At 34.8% G+C, this 24,833-nt stretch overlaps 2 protein-coding genes across 2 annotated transcripts in view; both read left to right on the top strand.

The window, feature by feature from the left end:
• The window catches only part of LOC136813906 (pyridoxal kinase-like), a 217,365-nt gene that overhangs the window by 76,924 nt on the left and 115,608 nt on the right, over positions 1-24,833 (top strand). The gene's annotated exons all lie outside the window — the stretch shown is intronic.
• LOC136813965 (uncharacterized) lies at positions 18,984-23,486 on the top strand. The gene is made up of 8 exons (XM_067070479.1): positions 18,984-19,164; positions 19,522-19,590; positions 20,185-20,283; positions 20,721-20,795; positions 21,429-21,503; positions 21,616-21,690; positions 22,417-22,485; positions 23,077-23,486. The coding sequence occupies exons 1-8, from the start codon at positions 18,984-18,986 to the stop codon at positions 23,484-23,486; spliced, it is 1,053 nt and encodes a 350-aa protein (XP_066926580.1).

The following is a 24,833-nucleotide window of genomic DNA, read 5'->3' as shown; positions in this document are numbered from 1 at the left end:
ACTCACTTTTTATCCTAAAAATCCGACCCTTTTCTAGTCAGAAAGTCGGAAAATTTGTCCGATTTTTAGCGATATTATTCAAAGAATTTCGTAGATTCAGCGTAGCCAGCGTTTTGATCATCGCGGGTTTTTAAGATTTTTATTTGCAATTTTTCAAAGATTTTTGCATTATAAAGCGCTATGCAACTGCTTTTTTCGCGGTTGCAATATGCAAAATAATCACATAATAATAATCACATCGCCAAGCAAAATGAGATGATATGAAGGTGAAATCAAAATTTCTGAAGATTCTCTCGTTGTGTCTACCAAGCTTCACTTTGAAAAGAAATCTCTTGATGACAAAAAGCCTACTGGCTAAGTTAAAATCAGTGAAATTAGTACATGCAACAATGGTGACAGTGTTGCTCGTGTTGCAGACAGACCGATCACCAAAGTTCAACTTACCTATAATGTTAGCCCATCCAATATGAAAGACATAATGATCACTGGAAACCGGTAACATTACTATGTCGTTATGGAAGTCTCCCATTGATGCAGTGCCAGAGGATGGGTCATACAATTTTGTTAATGTCAAGGTCCGCTGCAAGCAACAATATGTTAGTTTAACCACTAACAAAAGTTCCATCATTCAAAAAAGCGCCGAAGAAATGAAACCCTCTCCCAAGAAAAACAAGTCCCAAAAGAAAACGTCCTACACAATCTTCAAATGCCACCCGATTTGGTGTTAAGTGTGAAAAGAAAGTTTCTATGAAAGAACTGCAATAAACGTATGTATAATGACGACAACCAAAATCCAAAGGAAAACCTTTTCGTTTGTAGTAAATGTGGTGAAACTGGTAGTGCTGTCATGTCAAAACCTCAAGTGAATGCCAAAAACTTCTATTTGTTAATGAGGAGAGTGAAGATCGCATAACAGTATACATCTATGGTGAACAAATGAATGATTATTACAAGAAATTGGGTAAACCGTTACCAAGAAAGGACTCTGAAATTCAGTTGAATTTATTTGAAGATGCCCAAACAACCATCATTTACAATACCCGACAAACCTGTGTAGGATTCAAATAGACTACTGTTATGTATACTTTTATTTTTGTATTTTGTTTCTCAACACGTTCTTACTTTTATATATCAAACTAAAGAGTAATTGGTAAATTTCCTTTAAGGTTTTTATCTTGTGTTTTTTTTGTTTTTTGTTTCATTTTATCGAAAAGCTTGAATAGGTTTTTATGATTTTGACACAGCCTTTTTTTGTGAAGTTTACTTTTGTCTTTGTTGTAAAGCAAATCTAAACAGTTAAATCAATGAAATGATTGATGAAGAGAACTTGACAAATTTTTTGGGCAACTTTGATTTTCCCCTTCAGATAAAGGCGTCTTAGACATTCCTGTTTGCATCTAATTCCTGCACTTATAAGCAAAACCCAAAGCCTTTAAATACTTATAAAGAAGTTCACCAATCCCTATTGTATTTATTGATACAACTGTAACAAAAATCTAAGTTTTCAACAACTGTAGAAGTATATATCATTTGGTTTTCCTAATGTCAGAGATTGCCCTCTATTCCCCATTTCATTTGTTACATTATAACTTCAATCCTACCTAAACTACTGAAATGTAAAGTCGGTTACTGCTGTATCATATTTTTCAAGTTTTAAGAATTTCAAAAAATGAAAGGACAAAGTTATCTAATTTTTTTATTTAAAGGTAAGCTTGTTGTATCAAAACTCTTGTTATAAATTTTTCAAAATTCATAAAAAAGTGTAGCTTTGCATGTTGTTCATTGTTTAGCACTATGTATGGCCTTGGATTTAAAGTTTAAGCTGAAGTTCAAAAAGAACTTTGTTTTTTTTCTAGCCATTCAGCTTTTGCAGACTTTGCTACCATGTTGTATTGCATTCCGGAATTATTTCGGAAAGTGCAATGCAATGATATCATTGTAAAATGTGCAATGCAATGACTTCAAAAACACCGGGAACACCATAATAAAAACTTTCAAAGGTTCATGAAATGGTGATTGACAGAGTGGATGGATTCTTTGCTTGGATTTTATGGGGAATCATGGAAGTAAGTCTCAGAAAACACCATAAACACTTTACCTCTCGAGCAAAAGCGTTTTTGGGAGTTTTGATTTTCCAAATAAAAAACACCAAAGGTTCAAATAACTTGCAAAAAGAAAGGTGTTTTCGGTGTTTCTAAAGCTTTTATGACATGAAATATTAGGGCCCTTAAAAATTGAGGTAAAAATCATTATTAAATATCGTAGTATATTACCTCTGAACAAGTTTCTTCTGCAAGGGTGACAGAGACTTAAGAATGCTGTCTGCAAACATTTTGTGTTGTTCATCGCGGCTTTCAAAATTCTTTATCAAAAAGTTTGAAGCTTCGTTGCCTCTCCCTTTGTTTATAACTGTCAGCCCGGTGACAACAATCTCACATAAACTCCTCCACGTTTCCAACAAAGGTTTGTCCTGAAGCTCTTTGGTCAACTTTGTAATACTATCAGTGCAATAGTTTTTTAGCTCGATCAAGTCTTCGGTAAGAGGAAGTACGACCTTCTTATTGAATTTATTGTATTCAAGAGTCTGGATGGACGCTGAAGAAATCAAAGTCCCCAACTCCGCCCTGTAGAGCGATTCTAAAAAATCCGCGTTTTTTATCATCTCTTCATTTTTCCTCCTCAGGCCAAAACCCTTCATTAAGAGAATCAGGGATTGTAAGGCATAGCCAACATTAAGTGGGACTGATGGTGTTTTAAATGAAGGTAGGTACTCTCCATCTACATTTGTTGGATTGTAGCCTGCAAGCTCTTTCGTAACTTTTACAATCTCATCGAAATAAGTAGGCTCCAAGAGATCAAGAAAGCCATCCTGACAATCAAGAGGTTGTTGAAGATCAATGAAAACACGCAATCCTTTCCACTTCAGCCTCTTTTGGGAGATGGGTAAAAAGGAGCCTGGCAGGTTTAGGATCTTAAGCTCCACAGTAGAAGCAGATATGTGTTTTATCATAAATTCGATCCCCTTCTTGAGTTCTCTGTGCCTTTGGTACAGCCACTTCTAAAAAACAAAGATAACGTTGATGTTAATTTTTACTTTTTTTAACCCTTTAAGTGCCAATGTCAGATAGACTCTGCTAAATTACGTGGGTTACGTGCGTATCGTGTGTTCGTGCTTTCGTGGGTGCTCGTGGGTTAAAATATCTCGTGAGTTTGTGGGTTCGTGGGTCCAAAAAAAATCACGTGGGTTGAAATTGCTCGTGGGTTTGTGGGTCCAAAGTTTCTCGTGGGTTCAAAAATTCCAATAATTCCCCCCCCCCCAAAAAAAAAATTCATATGGGTCATCGGGTATTTTTTAGAGTAGTCGAAAACGCTATAGGTCGTAGACCTGTAGTAAAGCAAAAATTGTTAAAGTTTAAAATTGAAAAACTTCCTCGTTGTTCTTCGTTCTTCTCACTCTATAATTAACTCAATAGTTTTTATGAGAAGAAAGAGCGAGATGGAAAATGCCAAGAAACATCTCCAGCTGATCTGATTTTAATATCAATATTTCTACCGCTGATCTTAAAAAAACGACTTCCATTGAAAGCTTTATAATATATATAGCGTAATTAACGTCACTATGAGGAATCTTATTTTATCTCCCTTTAAGGTTTAACATGTTCCTCCTACCACACAATTACTACAAGATATTTTTAAAAGAATGGTTTCATATAATAATTATTAAAATAAAAACATTTCCCGGGTATTTATAAAAAGTCACGTCTATTGGTTATTACTTTAACAATTCTTCTTTATCAACTTAGCTGAAAAACGGTCCTTCGGACGGTAAAATTGCGCAAGGGTTTCAAATATCGAAACACGCGAATCGCAAAGAAATTTACAAAAGAAATAATTGAATCATTATTAAGTGTTTTAGGGTTTTAGGGTGGCGTCACAAGGTAAGAAAATTGAAAGGATTGTTCTTCTTTGTTTTACTCTTCATTTTTTAAGGAGAACTGATTTTTCCTATCAGAGCAGACCAAAAGAGTGTCTTTTTTATTTGAGTGAAGGTTTATGTAACGTTTTGCATTTTTGCGAAATTTTTCAATTTTCGTGGTTCTTCCAGCTTACTTTTTGAGGAAACATGTCAGCAGAAAGCAGGTAAATATTTTTTATCTATTCATTTTTTTGTTGTTGCTATTGCATTATTTTTGTTGCCAATACTGTAGAGTCTCCATAACTCGAACCTCTATAACTCGAATATCTCCTTAACTCGAACAAGGTTCCTGGTCCCTTCAGGTAACAAACTCTTATAAATAACTCTTTATTACTCGAATTTTCCATAACTCGAATATATAATTTCAATTCCCCGCGCCTGTTCGAGTTATGGAGACTCTACTGTAAATTCCAACTTATACACAGTTTATTTTTTATAAGAATTCTTTTCATTCATCAATTCTTTCACGAGGCTGAAAATCTTAAGAATTTTAAGAATTAGTTAAGAATCACTCTCAGCCTCAATTAGTTTTATAATCAGCGATGATCTTTTTCAAAGGTACCTCTGAGTGTCAATCCACTTAAATATATTTCCCAATTTTTACATCGTTCTTGCATAAGTAAAACCTATGTAGATCTTGAAAATTAAAAAATTTCGTAAGAATATTCTTAGGCTCGGCTCAAATCAGAAAAAAAATTAAAAATCACGAGGCTCATCTCAATGTTTGTAATTCTTATATAAAAAATAAACTGTGTAATACAACTCTGTCTCAGTGGAACTTTTTTAGTCAGCGGGAAAAAAAGACAATGTATTGTTTGTAGTGGGATTTTGAATTCTACTTTTACAGCATAAAAATCCAGTTTTTCGCCAAAATTTACTTTCTCTAAGGGTCAATTTTCGGGGCTCCGGTCCGCACGTACCCTCCAGGTGGGGAACATTGTTACAACTCCACACTTTGTAGTACCTGACGCGCTTTGTAATGCACCTTGCCACACTTTGTAATACCTGACGCACTGTGTAGTAAAAATTGATGCACTTTGTAATACAGAGAATACTGACGCACTTTGTAAAATGAGTTGTAAAATGTAAAATATTTTGAAAATAAAAAATGAATAAGAATAAATCCAACTTCAGGTTGAACTAGGCGTAACTAAATTTCGATTTTTAATTTTCATAAAATTAATCGAATCTAATCGAAAATAATACACATTAGAATTGTTTTCGATTAGTCGAACTCATCGAAATCTGATCGAATTTATCGAAGTTCGTTTTTTGACATTCGATTCGTTCGACTACAGTTCGATGAGCATTCGATTAGAGTGTCCTTTCGCTATGACGAGTTTCGTTCGCACTGGGAAAAGGGGAAGGTGGGGGTGGGGGGTCCACCGGGTCTGTGACTTTTAGTTTTGTAAATTCTTTATGTCACAGGATTAAAAAAGAACGAGAGTCTTTCTATTGAATTATTCTTCATGGCAACTGCACGTTTATAATTATGAAATGTTTTGTTTTAGGGGTTTCATCGTCCAAGAATATTCAAAAGACGGCGTTGAAGAGATTATCATCCCGGGAGATGGTTACTGCATTATCAATTCAGTCATCCAATGTATGAGACAAAATGAAATGAAGGTCATACAATCGTGCGATGGGTTACTCCAGATGATGAAATACGAGAAACTGAAGAACCTCGATTCCTATGCAGCTTTTATTGAAGTGGATAGTGATTTTGTGCAAGAGTTGTAAAACTATATTCAAAAACGAAGTTACGGAACAAATATCATTGACTTGGTTCTTTACAGCATCAGCAATACACTAGGATTAGTGATAAACATTTACGAACGTCACGGTGATAGCTATAAGTTGTTCAACTTGAAGACCATCTACCCAAGAAATACGATTTCAACTATCAATGTCGTTCGACGTGTTGATCATTTTAATTCACTTTCTTTTCGAAGTAAGTACTTGATTCGCCTATACTAACCTACCACAATAATTCAGCCAATAATATAATTAACAATTAGGTCACGTGTACCCGGCATCCTATCAAGAAGGCACGTCACTATTGTTATTCTTTCTGGCTTCCTCTCCTTTTTATGCTGAGTAAACAAAAATAACGTTGTTTGTTATTTCATGTCCGAAAATCTCCTTATAAGGAAAGTAACGAAGAAAATCTTTTCCTGATGCTGATCACACAAACAAGGGAGAGTTGTATCAACGGCTGAAACCTTTAAAGATATTTTTCGCCCCTTAAAAGAAATCATCGATTCTAAAGGTAGGCCAGCTACTACAATGTGTCCCGTATAAAGTGTAAGAGTATGTAAAAAATCCTTTTAATTTTTGCTCTTATTACTACTCGATGGTGTTTCGCCTTTGGCTAATAAAGTTTGCGCTAGAACTCTGCATTATTGATATATTTATTTTGGTTCTAGAAATCGGTGATGTTGATGTGAAACCAGTCGTGGCAAACGAAGAGTTTCATGCAAGAGGTTAGACTACTTATGATGACTTGCCTTATTGGGTTTTGATGACACTGAGAGAAAGAAATAGCAATTTTTTCGAAATAGCAAATGGAAATTACTACTGATTAAAAAAAATACAAATTCGTTCCTAAACAACTGAAATCCGGCGTACCGCCTAGACAAAAATAAAAATATAGCCATAAGCTTCCAGGTCCTTTTATTTACGCCACCACTTAAATAACTATCAGAACCCAGTGCATATCATACAACCCGGGATACTTATGGTATCCTTTTCAGACCCTCGAAACTCGAAAGTTCTTAAAGGGGTACAAAAACAATAAAAAACCATTGAGTCTCTGCAAGGGTTCCAAAATCAGTCCAAGATCAGTTTTCTAACTTTATTTCGGAACCGAGCCCCCGGGCTAAAATGAAAATATTTATATTCTAAGAAGTGATTCATACTTTTTAGAAGACGAGAAGAAAATTTGGCACAGAGTGTCTTGTATAAAAAAGTAAAAAAGTCAGGATATTGCAAACGAGGTGAGATAATATTCAAAACAAGTTTTGTAAGGCAACAAAACTTGTTCAAAAATGTCGTAATATGTCTTATGAAGAACGATTGCGTGAATTAGATCTTCCTACGCTCGAGTTTAGAAGACACTTTTGTGACATGGTCCAACTTTACAAGCACATCAACTATTACGAAAAAGATACCATCCCAAACAAGATAGCCCGTCGAACGCGACTAAACAGAAGGCACAACTTTGAGATGATTCCAAACTTTGGAAGCGATGGACTCCGTGGTGTACAAACGAATTCCTTCTTTTATCGAACTATACCAACCTGGAATAAATTGCCAAAAGATGTCGCTGAAGCAAAGACAGTCAAAGTCTTCAAAGAAAGACTCAACACTGCATGGAGTAAACACCCGAAAAGATTCAACACAAGACAATTGTAAAATACGTTGTATAATCACGTTCAGTTCCAGAGGCCCTCGTGCGCCTAGAACTTTGTTACATTATAATAATAATAATATTTTTAAAAAACTTCTCGTTTCCAGAGAAATTTTTCTTAAAGCACCCTTTTTTGGGTGGTAATTACCTAACTTTTTAGACTGTACAGGAAGGGAGTCTCTTAATTTGGTATAATTTATCCTCAAATTGAGTCAAACCAAAAAAAGCCAATAGAGGTTCTGGTCATTTCAGGTATAATAATCAACTTTTTTTAAAGGACGAAACATAATTATGCTATACTCAATTCGCGTCGGAATTCTACTTCGCTGATATTAATGCTGAAGTTATTTAACTTTTTTTGCTGACGTGTTTCCCGATCGGCAAGTTGACTCTAATTGTCTTTTTTGTCTTTGTCTACTAGAAATTTTGTACACGAAATAATAGACGGATCATTATGTTGTACTTTGACATCACAAGCTATCACTGACTCGTTTGGAAAAACGCTGATGACATTTTTGACTTGTATTTTCAACTACGCGAATTAACATATCAACTTTGATATGATCTAAGATCCGTCGACATAGTTATACTTTCGTTTGCGTGAATAGAATCAATACTCGTCGTCATAGGTCGAATCATATTTCGATCAGGCTTCACTCACTATCTACCTTCATTTCAACAGATTCGGAAGACGAATGAGAAACTGAGATTTTAAAGAAATCATTTCTTTGTGATTATCAGTTTCGTCAAGGCCATGTCAATGAAATAATTCTACACCAAATTGTTTCCTAACGTACTTTAACTTCAAATCACCGATAATGTCATGTTTCTCACTTAGAGTAAAAAATCACCACAAAAGTCTGGGTTAGATTTTCCTTTCTGTAAATTTTGAGAACTTTTGTAAGTGTAAGTGTAATAATTCTCCGAAGTTATGTAATTATAGTAAAAATACTTCTCTAACTATTTTAGTCCTAGATGGTTGTTCGGCAGATGAAAGCGTCAATATAAAACCCTTCGCTTCTAAACCAATGGGTAAGTTTTGGGAAAGCTTAACCCGATCTAACGTACTATCAGCTAAAGCTAAAGTTCTTTTCTGTCATTAGCTGTCAGTACAATTATAAACGCAAATAACTTTTAATAGAGTTTGAATTAGATTGCGATTTTGTGCTCGTTGAAAAGATATTCGTGATATTAATATTTTCATACAAAAAAAATGAAAAGAATAAGAAAATGAAGATGAAAAATGAAAAAAAATTCACCACTGAAGAGTGTTCTAGGTTCAAAATATTCAGCTCAGTAAGTCACTTAAAGAAATGGACGTGTCTGATAGAAAATTTCGAATATACATGGTGAAATTTGTTTTAAGGGGGTCCGCGCGGCCACGAAATTGATCGTGCGGTTGTTTTTTTGTCTTTTTGGAAAGCCACTCGCCCAATTCGCATTTTTTTCTAATGTTTCAGATAATCAAGCTCCGATTGTGATCCACGATTCCAGCCACGATGAGTTTACTGACAACTTACACTCCCCTGCTGTTTGTGACGACATATTAGATAACGATATAATCTTAGACGAAGTGAAACATAAAAGCCAAATCGACATAGAACATAACACATTTTTTCTTTACGATATTTCGACCACTTTACGTGTCTTTTTCAAGTTACTATGTACAGATTTTGATCCTAAATTTATTGAAAAGATATTCTTCGTACTAAAAAGGTAATAAGATTATTTTAACAAAGAATTCTCGTGCCTAGGGAATAAAAAAGGTCGAACAAATCATTAGAAAAAGTTGAGAAATGAGGTTACACAAATAAAATTTATATATAATAATAAAAGATTTTCAAAACAAATTGGTCATAAAAAACGTAATGAATAAAATAGCTTTATTACGGCTAGGTAGAAAAAAAGTTCCATACATTAAATAATTAGGTAGTAAAATATATAAAAACAAATGGGTATGTACACGTTAAAATACTAATAAAGGTTTTGACAAAGAAAAAATGTTAAGTTGAAACGAAAATGCTAAAAAAATACAATTCCTATCCTATCTCAAGGGGGCTTGACGTAGCAGGTTAATAAAAAACATTAAAACATTAAAAACAAATGCAGTAGCATTCCCTCAATTACGGAACACTAAAACGAACAATACGAACAAAAACAGTATATTACAAACAAAAAGGCGTCATAATGGTTCAAAGAGAGAGAATATGCAAAGCAACACGCTAGCAGCAAGCTGTCTAAATGTGTTAACCAATTGCTTCCTTTTGTCTAGCAATGGCCATGTCAATCAAGGCAAGCGAATACCAGTTCAATCTCTCTGAGCCCTTATCTTAAAACCTAAAGTGGCCACAAGACCATTACGACGCATATAAGACTAACGACACGAAAAAGAGCAGAAAAGAAAAATTGTTTTAGATAACAAAAAAGATCGGACGAGAACAAACAAAATTTGATTAAAATCGGTAGACACAAATTTCTCATTGAGTCCCATCGGCATAAAAGTGTCTAATTTGTGCTGTCAAAAAGACTCTTTTTTCCTAACTGATACCAAATCAAATGCCTTATCGATCAGGATGAAATCCCAGTCTTCTTGGCCAAAATGATCTGGTTGAGAAAAATGTTCATGAAAAGAGGCCTATGTAACCATACCACCTACAACATGCTTCTTGAGGCAACTGTTGTAGTTGTTAAAGCGCTTGCGAAATTCCGTGCTAGCACTACCCACATATTGCATGTTACAAGTCTTACAGTTAATAAGATACACAGCACAAGTCAATGTTTCTTTGTTGTGTATTTTATATACTCGATCCCCTTTGCAATTAGAAAATTCTCCCGTGGTCTTGATAAACGGGCAAACACGGCATCTCGGTTTCTGACATCATTCACAACCCTGGTGCATTTTATTCAAAACTTTCCTAAGGCAAGGAAGAGCAGGATGATACGTTATATTAAAAGTAAGTTTTGGAGCTGGCCTTTCAGACTTGGCCTTATCCAACAAATCATCCCTCCTAAAATTACGAGCTTTCAAAATTTGTTGCTTTAAATTTGTTATTATACTGAAAATATATCGGCCTTTCTTGTCTTTCATCGAGTTCTTAAGGATTTATTTTGTGTACTGTTAAATGGCGCCACCGTGCGCAATTTTATTTATGTCAGATTTGGAAGAGCGTTTTCTAGAAGCTTCCCCATTAAAACCATTAGTCTTGTGGCGTTACATAGACAATATTTTCATGATTTGGCAGCATGGGGAAGCTCAACTAGAGCACTTTATTGCAAACCTTAACGACTGTCACCCAAGTATTAAATTTACTTCTGAACACTCAAAAGAGCGAATTAGCTTTTTGGATGTCCAGGTCATCAAAATGGGTAGTAATCTCATCACTGACCTCTTTGTTAAGCCGACAGATACTCATCAATATCTTCATGCCACGTCTTGTCACCCTTCTCGTTGCAAGTCTTCGATCCCCTACAGTCAGGCTCTAAGATTTAATCGCATCTGTTCATAGCCTGGATATCCAGACCGTAAACTATTTCACCGTCTAGTTTTTTATCATCTTGTCTCTGGTTTACGTTCTGGTCCAAATATCTCCTCTGCAGAGATATTTGTCGCAGGGATATTTGTCCCTGCGAGTGTATATGCGAGTGTATCTAATTGGTCAGTACGCGCCCAGTCACTGAGCGGAATTTTGGCGGGGTTTTCAATATTTCTCGATGCGCGCGCATAGTTTATGGAAAAAGCTGACATGGCAAAAAGAGATAAACAAGTGAAAATGAAAACACAGGTTCCTTTCTAAACAAAATGGCTGATGGAAAGGAGCCTTTATGAATGTGGCTGACGTTTGGATATAGTTTAAAGTAGTTTTGAAAGTATATTGAGCTTGTAAAAAAAGTCTCATGGTAAGTAATTATGTGTGTCTGCCTGGGTTTCCAAAGTTTTGAGATTCTGTCAACAAGGGTTCACTCACAGACTGTGTCATTCAAAACTGTATCAGACTTTTTTAGTTGCACCAGACTCTAAAATTTTAGAAACTTTGTATCTTGAGGTAAAAGTTTTTTTTCTGAAATTTTGAGTCTGGATACCCAGGCTAGCACAATGCCAACATGCAAATTTGGAATTTTTCTTTGTTGCCCTCTTCACTTCAGGGTAGTAATGACAATGCTGAATTATTGGGTCTGTTCTAGTAACTTGAACATGAGTCTCTGACTGAGGACGTGGTTTGTTGAAAAGATATCTCAGTTGAAGCTTACGTCCCCTACGTTTTTCATTTCGCGAGTCACTTTGTGAGAGTTTTTTCTTTTCTTAACTGTTTAATGTCGTTTTATATATATTATCATAAAGTGACATACAGGACAACTTATCTCCTCGATTGACATAGTCAGTCATTTGGTTGACAAGTACCAAGCCATTATTCCCATGTAATATAAAATATCCTGTTTCGTCAGGTTCTTCGTTAATTTCTTCGTCATTGGAATCGTTCTCGTCCAACAAATCATCATACTTTCTCATTTCGCTATTTATCCAAGCCAGTGCCGCGTGTAGATTTAATTTGACAAACGAATGCGAATGACCAAGTAAAAAATGGGAAACGTGTGAACCAGAAATTTCCACTACAGTGGAAATGTTTAGACATTTCGTAATCAATTTTTGCAAGGTACTTGATTCTGACTCTGAAGATTCGACAACTTTCCTTTACGCAGCAATTAAAGGTAGCATCTGATGTGTTGATAATAGAAATTATTTTCTCCAATGACAGCTACAAATGGCATGTACAGATAGATGCCCATACATGCATTTTAGTATCCTACCTTTCCGAAAAGAAAATTATAAATTTTTTGTTATCCAGAGAAATAATTCTTGATATATATAATAATGAGCCATTTACATTTACTTATGGTGAACATAACGAGGCTATCGACGCACTATGCCAAAAACTGAACAAATACCAAAAAAATCTGTTGAATTGTAAAAGACTGAAACCATTAATTGCTTATATAACTGAACTTGTGGAAAAAGTCCCTTAGGCAAAATTTATTGACAATGTTGACTTAAAAAATATTGATGATCGACATCGATAACAATTTAAAGCTCTATTATTATATTATGAAAAAAATTATTAGGTATTTAGCCGGAATCTTGAATAACACAATTTTAAAAATCTTTGATTATGAAATATTTCCCTAAAGGATTTTTGCCAAAATTCTGTATTTTGAAGGGAAATCCCATTAGTTGGACAAAAATTGTGAGTAATTTCTTTGAATCATGCAAGTTTTTGAAAATTTCTCAAATTTTAGTAGTAAATAAGTACTACAATCGGGGAAATAAATAGTTGGCCAAAAACTTCATGAAATGTAACTCTAAAGCGGCACCCCCGCCCCCCCCCAGTCTCAATGTTGAGGTTAGACTGAAAAACCGTCACATTTTTGGGATGAATAGACTCTCAACATTGAGTTTTGGGGGCAGGGGGGGGGAATTACCTTTGAAATTGATTTCTGGCCAACATTTATTTCCCCGATTGTCTGATAATTTTCTTTTCTTAATATTTTTTGGTATTTTATTAATTTTTTTTAAATAGGTCGTATTATCAGTTCCTTTTGACTTAATCAATTCTATTTTCGTGTAGTAAAGTTATTAGGGAATAAGCGAGGCCAATTTTTTAGCGGCGAGGGAATTTTTATTATTGTTTTTTATAAGCAATTTGTTGTATTTTTTATACAAGTGACTTTATATACATTATGTGGTCAAATTGGTTAGTTGGTGTCAATGCTATCCTAGTTCAAATGTTATTTTTCATCACAAATTGGTTGTTAGGAAGTTTGGAAAAGAAAATTATGTAACTAATTATAAGAAAAAAAGTATTTTTTTTTATAAGAAATTTGTGTTTTCGCTGTGAAAATAGTTTCACGGTACGTTATTTCATTTTCTGTAAAGGAAAAGCGCAGAAATGAAAACGAAAAAAATCACTAAGCACCTTGATGAAAAAGAAAATAAAGATTCTGCTAAGAAGACACTGAAGGCAAAGAAGAAATGGGCCAAGATGAAAAGTATGCATTCTGCAGAGCTGAAAGCACTCCATCAGAAGTCCAATGTCAAGATGAAGGAACTGTACAAGATGTACCCACAATACAGCGAAAGAAGTATTAGACGACATGCAAAGCAACCGTTCAACCAGGAACTATGTGATGGGCGAAAGAAGAACACGGGAAGACCAAAGAAGCTAACAAACTATGATAAAAGACACCTTTTAAGATGCATAGGTCGGTTAAGAAAATTGGAAGGAAACTTCACCGCAAAGCGTTTGGCTGTATTTTCTGGTTTGGAAGATAAATTGACAATTCGCGCATTACGCAATTACATGAACCGAGCTGGATATCGTTACTTACGCGCAAGGAAGAAAGGATTGCTGACAAGAAAAGATCTCAAGAATCGTATGGACTTTTGCAGACGTGTAAAAAGGTATAAGCTTGGCTTAAACTTTTGGACCAGAGGCGTCTCTATTTATCTTGATGGAAAAGGTTTCGCGTGGAAGAAGAACCCCAGAGATCAAGCAAGAGCACCCAAAACAATGATCTGGCGACAAGCAAACGAGGGACTTGAGTTTGGGTGTACAGCCAAGGCAGGGAAGGCAGGTGTAACTAACTTGAATTTTATGGTTGGTATGTCTTACAACAAAGGTGTTATTCTCTGTTCAAGATATTTTGGTGCCATTACTGGAGAAAAGTTTGCTGGCATTATTCGGAAGGATTTGAAACCGGCATTAAGAAACTCCATTAACCCGACTGGTAAGTTAATAATTCAAGACAATTGCCCAAGACAGCAATCAAAAATTGCACGAAATGCCTTGTTCGACATTGGGGCAAGACAAATGAGGATCCCGGCACGTTCACCAGATATAAATTGTGTATTTTTTTTAAAACAGCAGTAGCATGTAGTAGCATGTGCTTTCCAGTGCAAACCCATAAGGATTATGTGCAGTAGCATGTGCGGTAGCTTGTAGTATCTTGTCAAATAAAAATCGCTTTGAATGTTAAAAAAAAATGCACAAGTAAGATTTAATCATAAACCAATAGTCCATCAATAGAAAAACAAACGCCCAAAACATTTCCTACACGGGGGCATAACTTTTTGATCAGCCTCAAGAAATTTATGTGTGAAGTTAAAATACTTAAATCTGACATCCATCATAGCATTCTCTTCGATTATTTCCTCTGTGTTACCACGCAATGCAATTTTTGAACGACTTGTCATAAAAATAGGGACATCAGTGTCAATTGTCACATCTTCGGCAAAGTGGTTTTTTGGGGCAGGAAGCTTAACGACATCTCCCTCAAGAAGTAACAAAAGGTTGCTCCATGAAATGCATCCAGGTGTCCACCGAAAATCATTCAGTAAAAATACTTTAGCACTATCAGCACCAACCCAGGCATACTTGTCATTTGAAGGATTTTGAAAAATGAAGTCTTTGAAAATAATCTGCAGGGGTTTGAGAATGAAAGACTTACCAGTGTTGGCTGGACCAAAAATCATTATATTTTGATACTTTGCTCTTCCCTTGGAGACAAACTTTCGAAGAGACTTGGCAAAAACACGGATATCAATGTTGTTTAGGTCTAAAATCTCTTTCGCACAATCAAACCATTTACTGTCACACGACTCATCACAACCTGTTTGCATCAGGTTCATCATAACATCCATGCGCGTCTGATTGTCAAGACCAATCTTTTCAATAGCGCTTTCCATGTCCCATATTTTGGTAATAGTTTCTCGCAACACCTTGACAGAAGCTTTCAAAACATATTCATACAGATCTGGCTGGCCGGCATCATTACGGGCTTTAGCTACAGCCAAAAGGGCGCACTGTATAACCCGGACCCGGACCGGACCCTGGACCCCGAGAAAACCAGGACCCTGGACTTTCACGAAAACCCGGACCCCTCGTAATTTTTCGAGAAAACCCGGACCCCTCGTAATTTTTCGAGAAAACCCGGACCCCTCGTAATTTTTCTCGTAGAGAAAATTCCAAGAAAAGAATCTGGGCTAGGTAAGCTAAGTGCTCTGATAACACTTGTTTTACGCGGCTTTATCACCGATATATCGGTGGGCTTTATGCAGTGGACTATAGGCTGCTATAGGTCTGTAAAATTGACGAAGTTAACAACATTGCGTGCATTTTTTTGTTGTTGTTCAGTTGCTGGTTAGTGGTTAGTAGAATATGTATGCAAGTAACTGTGGCTTGTATTCTTGAAAAGTTTTGGAAACTTCAATCTATAAAGAAGAAGGTAGGTAGACACTTTTTAGCCTTCATTTGTATATGGCTTGAAATTTGATTTGAGAAGAATGTGAGGCTGGTTAATATTTTCTTGGCCTTTCTTTGTTTTAGCTAATGCTAATCTGTTCCATTCTCTCCAAAAAAAATTTTCTCTAGCTGCTGGCTTTAGTTCATTGATAGAGTGAAGCAATCAATACCTAATAAGCATATCAATGGATTATATTTCATTTTACTGATAAATCCCACCTAGCATAACACTAGCTAACACCCCATGCATATAACTTTTTATAATAAGACTCTAGCATCTCCAAAGTCTTTTCTAATTTTAAATTTTTTGCCTGCTGTGCTACCGTGAGATCGAGTAACTTGCACCAGTGGAGGCTAACATGCATAGCCCTCAAATAAATAACCTGGCTGGTCATTAAGATACAAAGTTAAATCAAAACAAAAATGGTAGAGTAGAGCTGCAAGCGGAGCTGCGTAGTTAATTTTTTTTTGAAATTTTGCTGCTTTTGATTGGTCAGTTATTTGATAGCTATGCAAGTTTCCCTCCACTGATGCAAGTTACCCAGCTTCACGGTGCTTTATACACCCAATGATATACCGTGGGATTGGGTAACTTGCATCAGTGGAGGCTAACATGCAAAGTAAGCCCTCAAATGAAAGACCAGGTCATTAAATTAAATACAACTACGCAGCTCCGCTCGCAGCTCTACTCTACCATTTTTGTTTTGATTTAATTTTGTATTTTAATTAAACCCAATCTCACGGTACTCAGGTCGGGGTGGGGTACTAAATTTTCAAAAATTACGAGGGTCTCTATGACAGTCTAGAAAGTAATGCATGTATACGATAGATATATATATCCGGCATAGACTTTGTATCTCACAGGCTTAGCCCAAAGTTATGCTCAAAAAACCATCTGGTGTGCATGTTTCCTTATTTTAAAAGATTTATGCAAAAAGAGGAGAAAACTGAATAAATGCACTGCTTCTAGTCAATTTTTCCAAATCAAATTGTCATGCGTGCAGTGGCAATATTTTTCAATATTTTTTCTTCGTCAAATGACACCGACAAAAAAATTAAAAAATTGAGATTACAGTAAATAAAGTATTGAGAAAGTAGAATTTTTTTTTAAATTTTAGTAAGAACCAAATATATTTGGCAACCAAAATATCAGAGCAAGATCATGCCTCCACAAAAAGTTAAGGCAATATTATGAAATATCAGGCTGAAATTGCTTAGACATTAAAACCTAATTCAAGTTAAACATTACTATAGTGATATGACTTCAGTAATCAATAATCGATTTGTTTGATATGTAATATGTAATCACATGATGAGGATAGTTAATGTAATTAGAAGATGATTGCACACAAGCCTACTTTGAAAGTCATTTTCCAGGATTTGCAAATTTATAAGCCATCTCATTCTATTCTCTTAACCCTATAATGCCTAGGGGGGGGGGCTATTTTTGTACCAACCGAAAACTTTTGGTAATAACTCATGAAATATAAAAGCTATGTCAACGAAATTTTGTGAGTTTTCCTAAATTTTATATAGCATCAATATAAAACACATTTCATCCCCTTATTATCTTCACACCTTGAGCATGATGACAAGCAGGTGTCAAAAAGATATGGCACATTTTTTGCGTAATTGCCCTTTTAATGTCAAATATATATATATCATTTAAATACAAATTTTATGAATAATTTAAAGAAAAAGGTCATTTTTATCTATTAATTCTTTTCTGTACTGTACTCAAAATTTTACGATTTTCAATTTTTGGAGCCAAAATTGGCAATTTTTATTTTTGCTCATATCAGCATGATAAGTGACGTCATTCAGCCTTATGCTGAATATGAGCAACCAAAGTTATAAATAGTTAATAGAAAACGAAAGTGATCTATATCTTGAGATATCTAATTTTTCAACCTCAATTTTATATCCTCAATTTAATCAGGGGAAAATTTCCGACCGTTTGGTATAACATGCGTGGGTTTGTTGCGCCAGAAAAAATATTTTCGCATCTAAAAATGAAAAATCCGCCATTATCCAGCCTTTACATGATTCCTGACCAGGATCAGAAGTTAAAATTAGTTAAAAAATCATGCACACTCTATTACACTCAGACCCTAGAATACTAGTGAATTTCAGCTTAATTGTAAGGTTTTCAAACTTCTGCATTTGTACACAGATTGATTGTAAATAAATAGAAATATTGTTACAGGTTATTAGCAATTCTTTATTCAATGCTTTCCAGATAATATACAGTGATAAGAAAAACGTTAGCTATATTGTTATCAAGCAAAAATGTCATTTCAACAAGAGAGGTAATTTTTTAGTTTTTCTTTACTTTTTGGCTAATTGGTTAAACATGTTTAAAGCATACAGTAATGCCCAATTTTGCAAGAATGGTTAAGTTTAGTGAGCCAAGCCGAGTGCTTTTTATTAAAGAAATGCTACATTACCATGTAAATAGTGACTAGGTTGAATCTTTGACAGGGTTTCATAAAAGACTTTTGAGATTGAAATTCTTGATATTTTGATTTCTTTATATTCTAATTTTTCAATTTTTTTAATTTTTAAAATAAGAAAAGCTGTCTTATTTTTAGAATTTCTATTATATGGCATTATAGTTGGTCTTCTGATGGAATTATTTTTAGGGTGACCATATTTTTCGTATCCTATTCCTGTTAGCAAAAGAGATAAAGAGAAGAAAGTAGCTTGAAAATACTTATCATCAAAACCAGTTAATTTGCTGGATAGGGAGAGGAACTTTTCTTTGCAATTATAAATTATAAAGATTATTTTGTACTGTATAGTTAGAAAGTGCACTTTAATCCAATCGATCCAATATATATTTCAAAAATTCTAAAAGAAGAAAGGTGAAATTTTGGATTACATAAATAATTTTCAAATTATGTAATTTTTAATTCTCCAAACCTATGAATGAAATTTAGCAGGCGAGTTATACTGAAAACAAAAATTCACCCGGCTGGTAACACAGAAACAAGAAATTTTTTAGGAACGACCTTTAAAGAAGATCTGAATATTATTTCTGATATTTATCCTTATAGTATATTCCAACTGCCTGATCCATATTCAATCATTGAAGTCCCAGGTGACGGGCATTGTATTTTCTATTCATGGGAGATATCACTGACAGCATCTTCAACAAGCAAGTTCAAACCAACATATACATCTCTTTTGGATCTGGTGCGTATGGAACAACTACAAGCCGTTTTTCTTTGGACAAAAAGATTATAATGATGAAATCAAGCAGACACTTGACAATAAAAGTTACGCAAACTGTATTTCTGATATGATGGCTAACGGCTTATCAAATACAACTAAAACAACTGCAGTTGTTTGGGAGAAAGAGAATGGTCAGCTGGTTCAACGGAACGTAATCATTCCAGCCTTAGACGCAAATCCAGTAAATGGAATCATTCACCTACACAAAGAAGGGCAGCATTTTGAACCTATTGTCAAGAGACAACAAAAAGGTATGCACTTTTCATTCTTGATTTTATAACATTTAGTTTCTCTCATATGTTCTATAGGGGGACAGTTTTTCCCAACACTTTATTTTTGTCTGAAAACATTATAAAAAAATATCCAAAAAAACAAATAAAGCTTAACAAATTTTGAAAAACAATTCTCATTTGGGATTTTATGATTCCAAGTATTTTCCTCGGTGGATACATAAAATCAAAAATCTGCAATTCTTCCACCTGTGATTATGACGTGTAACAAAGCAGAACAAAGATTGAAGTCTGTTTATAAGAGTTTGTCCTTTATTAAAAGAAAAGAGTTGAATAGTGCAGAAGTTAAGAAGGCAATCTTATATCTTCTCTGTTTAGAAATCTCAGACGCTTTGTCTAGCACACATGGCCTTTCATTACAGCAAACCCAAGCTTTATCCTCAATACGTGAGTACATTCAAAACTTCAATCTTATCTTCATTCTTACCACATAACAATAACATAATCGCTTGTAATTCTTTAACATATTTTCCAAACGATTTTTGAAGATCGTCAAAAAGTAGGCTTTTTCACAAATAATGTCACAAACAACAAACTGCCTTTTTTGAAACCAAATCATACTTTAATGTATGAATAAATTCCGCTGGTCATATTACTTCGAAAACAAGGTCATAGTGGACAATACCCATCCAATCCCCACATAGAGTCACCCACCTTAAAATCAATATGGCTGATTTTTGGATGTATCAACCCTTTCTGAATCTAGAAAACTTCAAGTATGAAAGGAGGATTTGAAGATTTTGTACATGATTGTTCCAACCTCCACCTGAATAAAGTTACTCCACCTAGATGAGCCAATTCTCACCTGATCTCTAAAAACCTCAAACCCCCCACCTGTGCCAAGATTTTTAAAACTACCTAACCCTGGCCTACATTCTAGTGGGGGTATCCACTATATCTGAGGGAAGTATCATAACATTTATTAAAAGGACTATATTTAAAAATGCAATCTATCAATTTTCAAATCTTTCTAATTTGTAGCACCAGAAGATTTTAACATTCATGATCATCAAATATCAAGTGATAAGGAATATGCGATTACAAAATCTATTGAAGGAGCAGAAGAAAGAAAAACTCAGGGTAAATTTTGGATTTTGTGAGAACTATGAAATGTCTAAATTCTTTTATTTCAAGATTAATTGAAAACAGTATTGCACCATGAATTATCATGGTGTCATCACTGTAGAATAAATTGCAAGTCTATTTTTGTTACATGCAAAACTCCTGTGATTTGAGGATTTTCAATATGGAAATTTGGCATTTACTAAAGGGTGCCATGTTTTTCTTGGTGAAACTTGCAATAAGAATTATCTGTGTGAGACAAGAGGTCTATTGTTTAGTACAATATAAAAATAAAAATAATGCTATTCTTTTATTCTTATAAAAGAGCGTGTAGGTGAGGTGTGCGTTGTCTTGGAGATGGGTCAATAAGTTTAAGGAGCAATCTTCTTCCTCTATGTTGAAGTGCTTAGCTACACCTTATTAGATCTTTTCATTTTAATTTTCTCTTTTTTCAGAACGTGAAGATGAAAGTATCGTGACAACACTAGATTCAGACAGTGATTGTGTTATTATCGAAAATGCAGGACAAGGTACTTTCAAACTTTTGCTTATCTTCATTTAGCTTTTCAAAGTACCTTGTTTGTCAAATAGACAATTAAAAGAATAGTTTTATTATTCTAATTTTAGAGGGAAATAATTGTGATTTTTCATGAAAAAGTTGATTTTGGACATTTTTTTGGGTGCTGATCTTTGATTAGTTTTTGATGATTTTTGGGATCTGGTGCTGGTATGGACTAAAAATCAATAAAATTGAGGTGTATCGTTTTTCTGGCCTTTTTGTCTAGATTTTGATAATTGAAATATGGGGAAGAATCATTTAAAGAGCACCATATTGCCTATTCACCGATTTGATTATTGGATTACTTCAAATATAATGAACAAAGTTGATGTATTTTGACTTATAATTAGATAATTATTAAAATACTTTTAAAAGCAGTTTTTAAAAACAGTAAAATTGGTAATTTTAAAGAATTTTCGAAAATTTTTCGAAAAATTGTCAAAAATACCTAATTTAATTTTTTCAATGCTTCTAGTTCTACCCAATTTTATTTCAATTGTCAAATCGTGGCAAAAACTTCAGAAAATAGGGAATCTGAAAAATGTTATCAATTTCGACAAACGTCGGTCATCCCTCCCCCTCTACTAATTTTCTCTTTTTTCAGAACGTCAAGATGAAAGTATCGTGACAACACTAGATTCAGACAGTGATTGTGTTATTATCGAAAATACAGGACAAGGTACTGTCAAACTTTTATTAATCTTCATTTAGCTTTTCAATATGTTTTCTTTGTCAAATGGACAATTAATAGAATAGTTTTATTGTTCTAATTTACTCTCTCTCTTTTTCAGAACGTGAAGATAAAAGTATCGTGACAACACGAGATTCAGACAGTGATTGTGTTATTATCGAAAATGCAGGACAAGGTACTGAACAGTTTTTTCATCTACCTCGGAGGTCCTAAAAATTAACCGATGTCCGTTTTTTCGTCTGTTCGTCCGTTCGTCTGTTACCTGTTACAAGCTTTTCTCGGGATTGGCTCATTATATTTTTACTTTTTTACACAATGATGCAAAATGCCAAAATACCCAAATTGTGACACAGCCAAATTTTCGAAAAAAAATTTTTTGGGCAAATTTGGGCAAAATTGGTTTTTGGACTTATTGCAAAATTGCTTCATTATTTTTTTTCTGATTTTTGGCAGAAATATAGAGGGCAAGGTTCTCTAAAAGATAGCTGAAGTAAATTGTTGTTTACCATAAAATACGAATTTTCGTATTTGGGGAAATTTCCTTTTACCATTTACAATTTTCATTAGACTAGCTTGTTTATTTTTCCAGTCTGAATTTTTGTACAATTATTACCATTTTTTCCTTTTCATCTTACGTTAATCATTAGGTAGGTTCATTCAGCATGTTGCTTGTTTAAGTTTGTTTCGAAAAGTCTTTCAAAGCTTTCTTAAGTACTACCAGTATTGCAAATGAAATTAGGTCTTGTGGCAACAAGACGAAGGATCATAGTTTAAGTATTTTTTCCTCTAACTACACCTCAAGTTAAAGTTTTGTGTTACTTACTTTTCAATATTTTCATGTGAAAATTTCCGTTGTATTCTATGAAAAATTACTATTATTAAGTGATCTTTTTTTCTTCAGGTAATGGCAAATATGTAGATCGACTTAATCAGATTAAATTTGACTCTAAGAAAGACATTCAGATACCTGGTAAGATTGTACTGTTGAACATGATAATATATTTTTGTGCACCCAACCCCAAGAAAGCCCCCATTTTTGCAAAGCGAATAAAGTACTTATGAGTAAAGCGGTTTTTCTCTTGTGTGTATCTATATTATAATACATACGCTTATCTCAGAAATCAATTCATCAAAATTCTCGCATCAAGCTTATTCGGTAATAATTTTTTAAGACAATTCTATATTCGCTATGTGCATTTCCTTTGTCAGTGCAAATATTCCTCCTAAGGATGAATTACAATTAAACAAAACTAAATTTCGCAAGAATTGGTTTTGGTAAGAGCAATAACTTTTTGGTAATTGGCGAAATTTGCTGAAATTTACGTCCGCCAAAATTTCTTCCCTTAGGGTAATCTATAAGGATCTGTAATAAACATTTGTTAACAATAAAAAAAAACTTAGCAATGCGAGCGTTCAGAAGTTATTTCCCTTTGAATGAGAGTATATTATGCTCTGTACTCGATGAGGCTTTGCTCTCTTTAACGTAACAAACGTAGACATGATCGACTATCATTTCCAGACATTCTATCTAAGGTGGATATTTCAAATTTTCTAATTTTAGGAATAACTTCAGAGGCTATATGTTATCTCGATGGTGACAAACGATTCCCTTTCTGGAAAATCGCTTCAAAACCATTAGAAACCCTGCCAGTGGCTGAAAGCATTCACTATGGAAGATACGATCGTAACAAGCTGTGTCAGTCCAATCCGAACTTTGTAAATGCCAATTGCAGCTTTCTCGTCAACACTGATAACATGCTTAATGCAAAAGACATCTTTTGTGATCTCCATGGGCATTGGGAACGTGCTGGAACCAAAAGAATGAATTGTGTACCGGATAAAGGACGCCTAGTGAAAATTCCCGAAGGAGAAATCAAAATAGATGATAAAACAATGGTTAAAGTGAAGCGAGCTGTATATTATCACCGACATCACAGGGATTTCCATAAAGTCATTGTAACACTCGACTGAACACCGATATCGTTTCTTCAATATTATTTTGATGACAAGCCAAAAAATGTTTTCGCGTCACACCCACACGGGAATTCCCATTCGGATGATCCTTACACGAGAACAAAAGTTTCAGTTCTTGATTATATTAAAGATAACACCGAAAAGCCAAAAAAATTAGTCAGCAAAATCTACAATGATGCGGGGGGTTTTCTTGGGGTTGAAGGCCCGAATGAGCTTGTCCGCAACAGCATGCAAATCTACAATATAAACCGTAGTCTAAAGGTCCACAAGGACGAACTGATCGAGGTGAGGGATCTTTATCAAAGGGAAAAAGCTTGTGGAGATATGTTCATCCGGGAACTTAGTGTCATCCCTGAAGTTAGTGTGTTTGTCTCGTCAGATCAGCAACTGCTAGATATTGAACGATTTTGCACCAAAAACACCAATTTTTCGGTTCTTGGTGTCGATGCCACATTCAATCTGGGGCAATATTTCGTAACACTCACAACATATCGACATTTGATGTTTGAAACTGATGCTGGGGTCCATCCCGTTCTTATTGGACCTGCGTTAGTCCACACCGGGAAATCTTACGAATCATACTATATGCTCCCTGACTCAATAGTCAAATGGAACAATGATGCACGTGACATCCTTGTCTTTGGGACTGACTCAGAAAAAGCACTTTACGATTCGCTGAAGGCTATTTTTCGAGACAGTCTTCATTTGCTCTGCGATTTGCATATGAAAGACAATGTAACTAGCAAACTCGTCGAGTTAGGTGTTGACGGACATAATAAAAGTATTATATTCAAGGACATATTTGGTAAAACCATCAATGATACCAAGGAGCCTGGGTTAGTAGATGTGCTTGAAATCGAGGAATTTGAAAACGTTGTCAGAGGCTTGTCGACTAAGTGGGAACAGATGGGGACTGGGGAAAAGAAATTTAGGGACTATTTTTTGCAATATAAAGCAGACGACATACGCAATTGCATGACTGCCGAACTACGAGCAATGACAGGACTGGGGTTTCCCCCAAAACCCTACACCCAAAACCCGAACGAGTCGAGTAACGCCAAACTAAAATCTGGCCTTGTCGACTCACGCAAAATGTCATTAAAAGAAGTGGTTCAACTATTGCGTACTGCTTCGGAGTACCAAGAAGAACAAGTCGAATTAGCTCTTTTGGGAAGGAACTCTTGGCGGCTTCTACCAGAGTACAGACAACAATTTCCTAACATTAACCGTATTTATCAAATGAACAAGTCACAACGCGCAAGATTTTTGAAACGTTTCAATTCTTTATCTGTTGTTAACAACTCGTCCACAACGGAATTTCAGATAAAAGCCGAGGAAACTGGA

This window comes from Clytia hemisphaerica, unplaced genomic scaffold, assembly GCF_902728285.1.
Source record: "Clytia hemisphaerica strain Z4C2 unplaced genomic scaffold, Clytia hemisphaerica genome assembly, whole genome shotgun sequence".
Classification (NCBI taxonomy): Eukaryota; Metazoa; Cnidaria; class Hydrozoa; order Leptothecata; family Clytiidae; genus Clytia; species Clytia hemisphaerica.
Note: the sequence above shows the minus strand (reverse complement) of the source record. Positions and strands in the feature narration are given on the sequence as shown.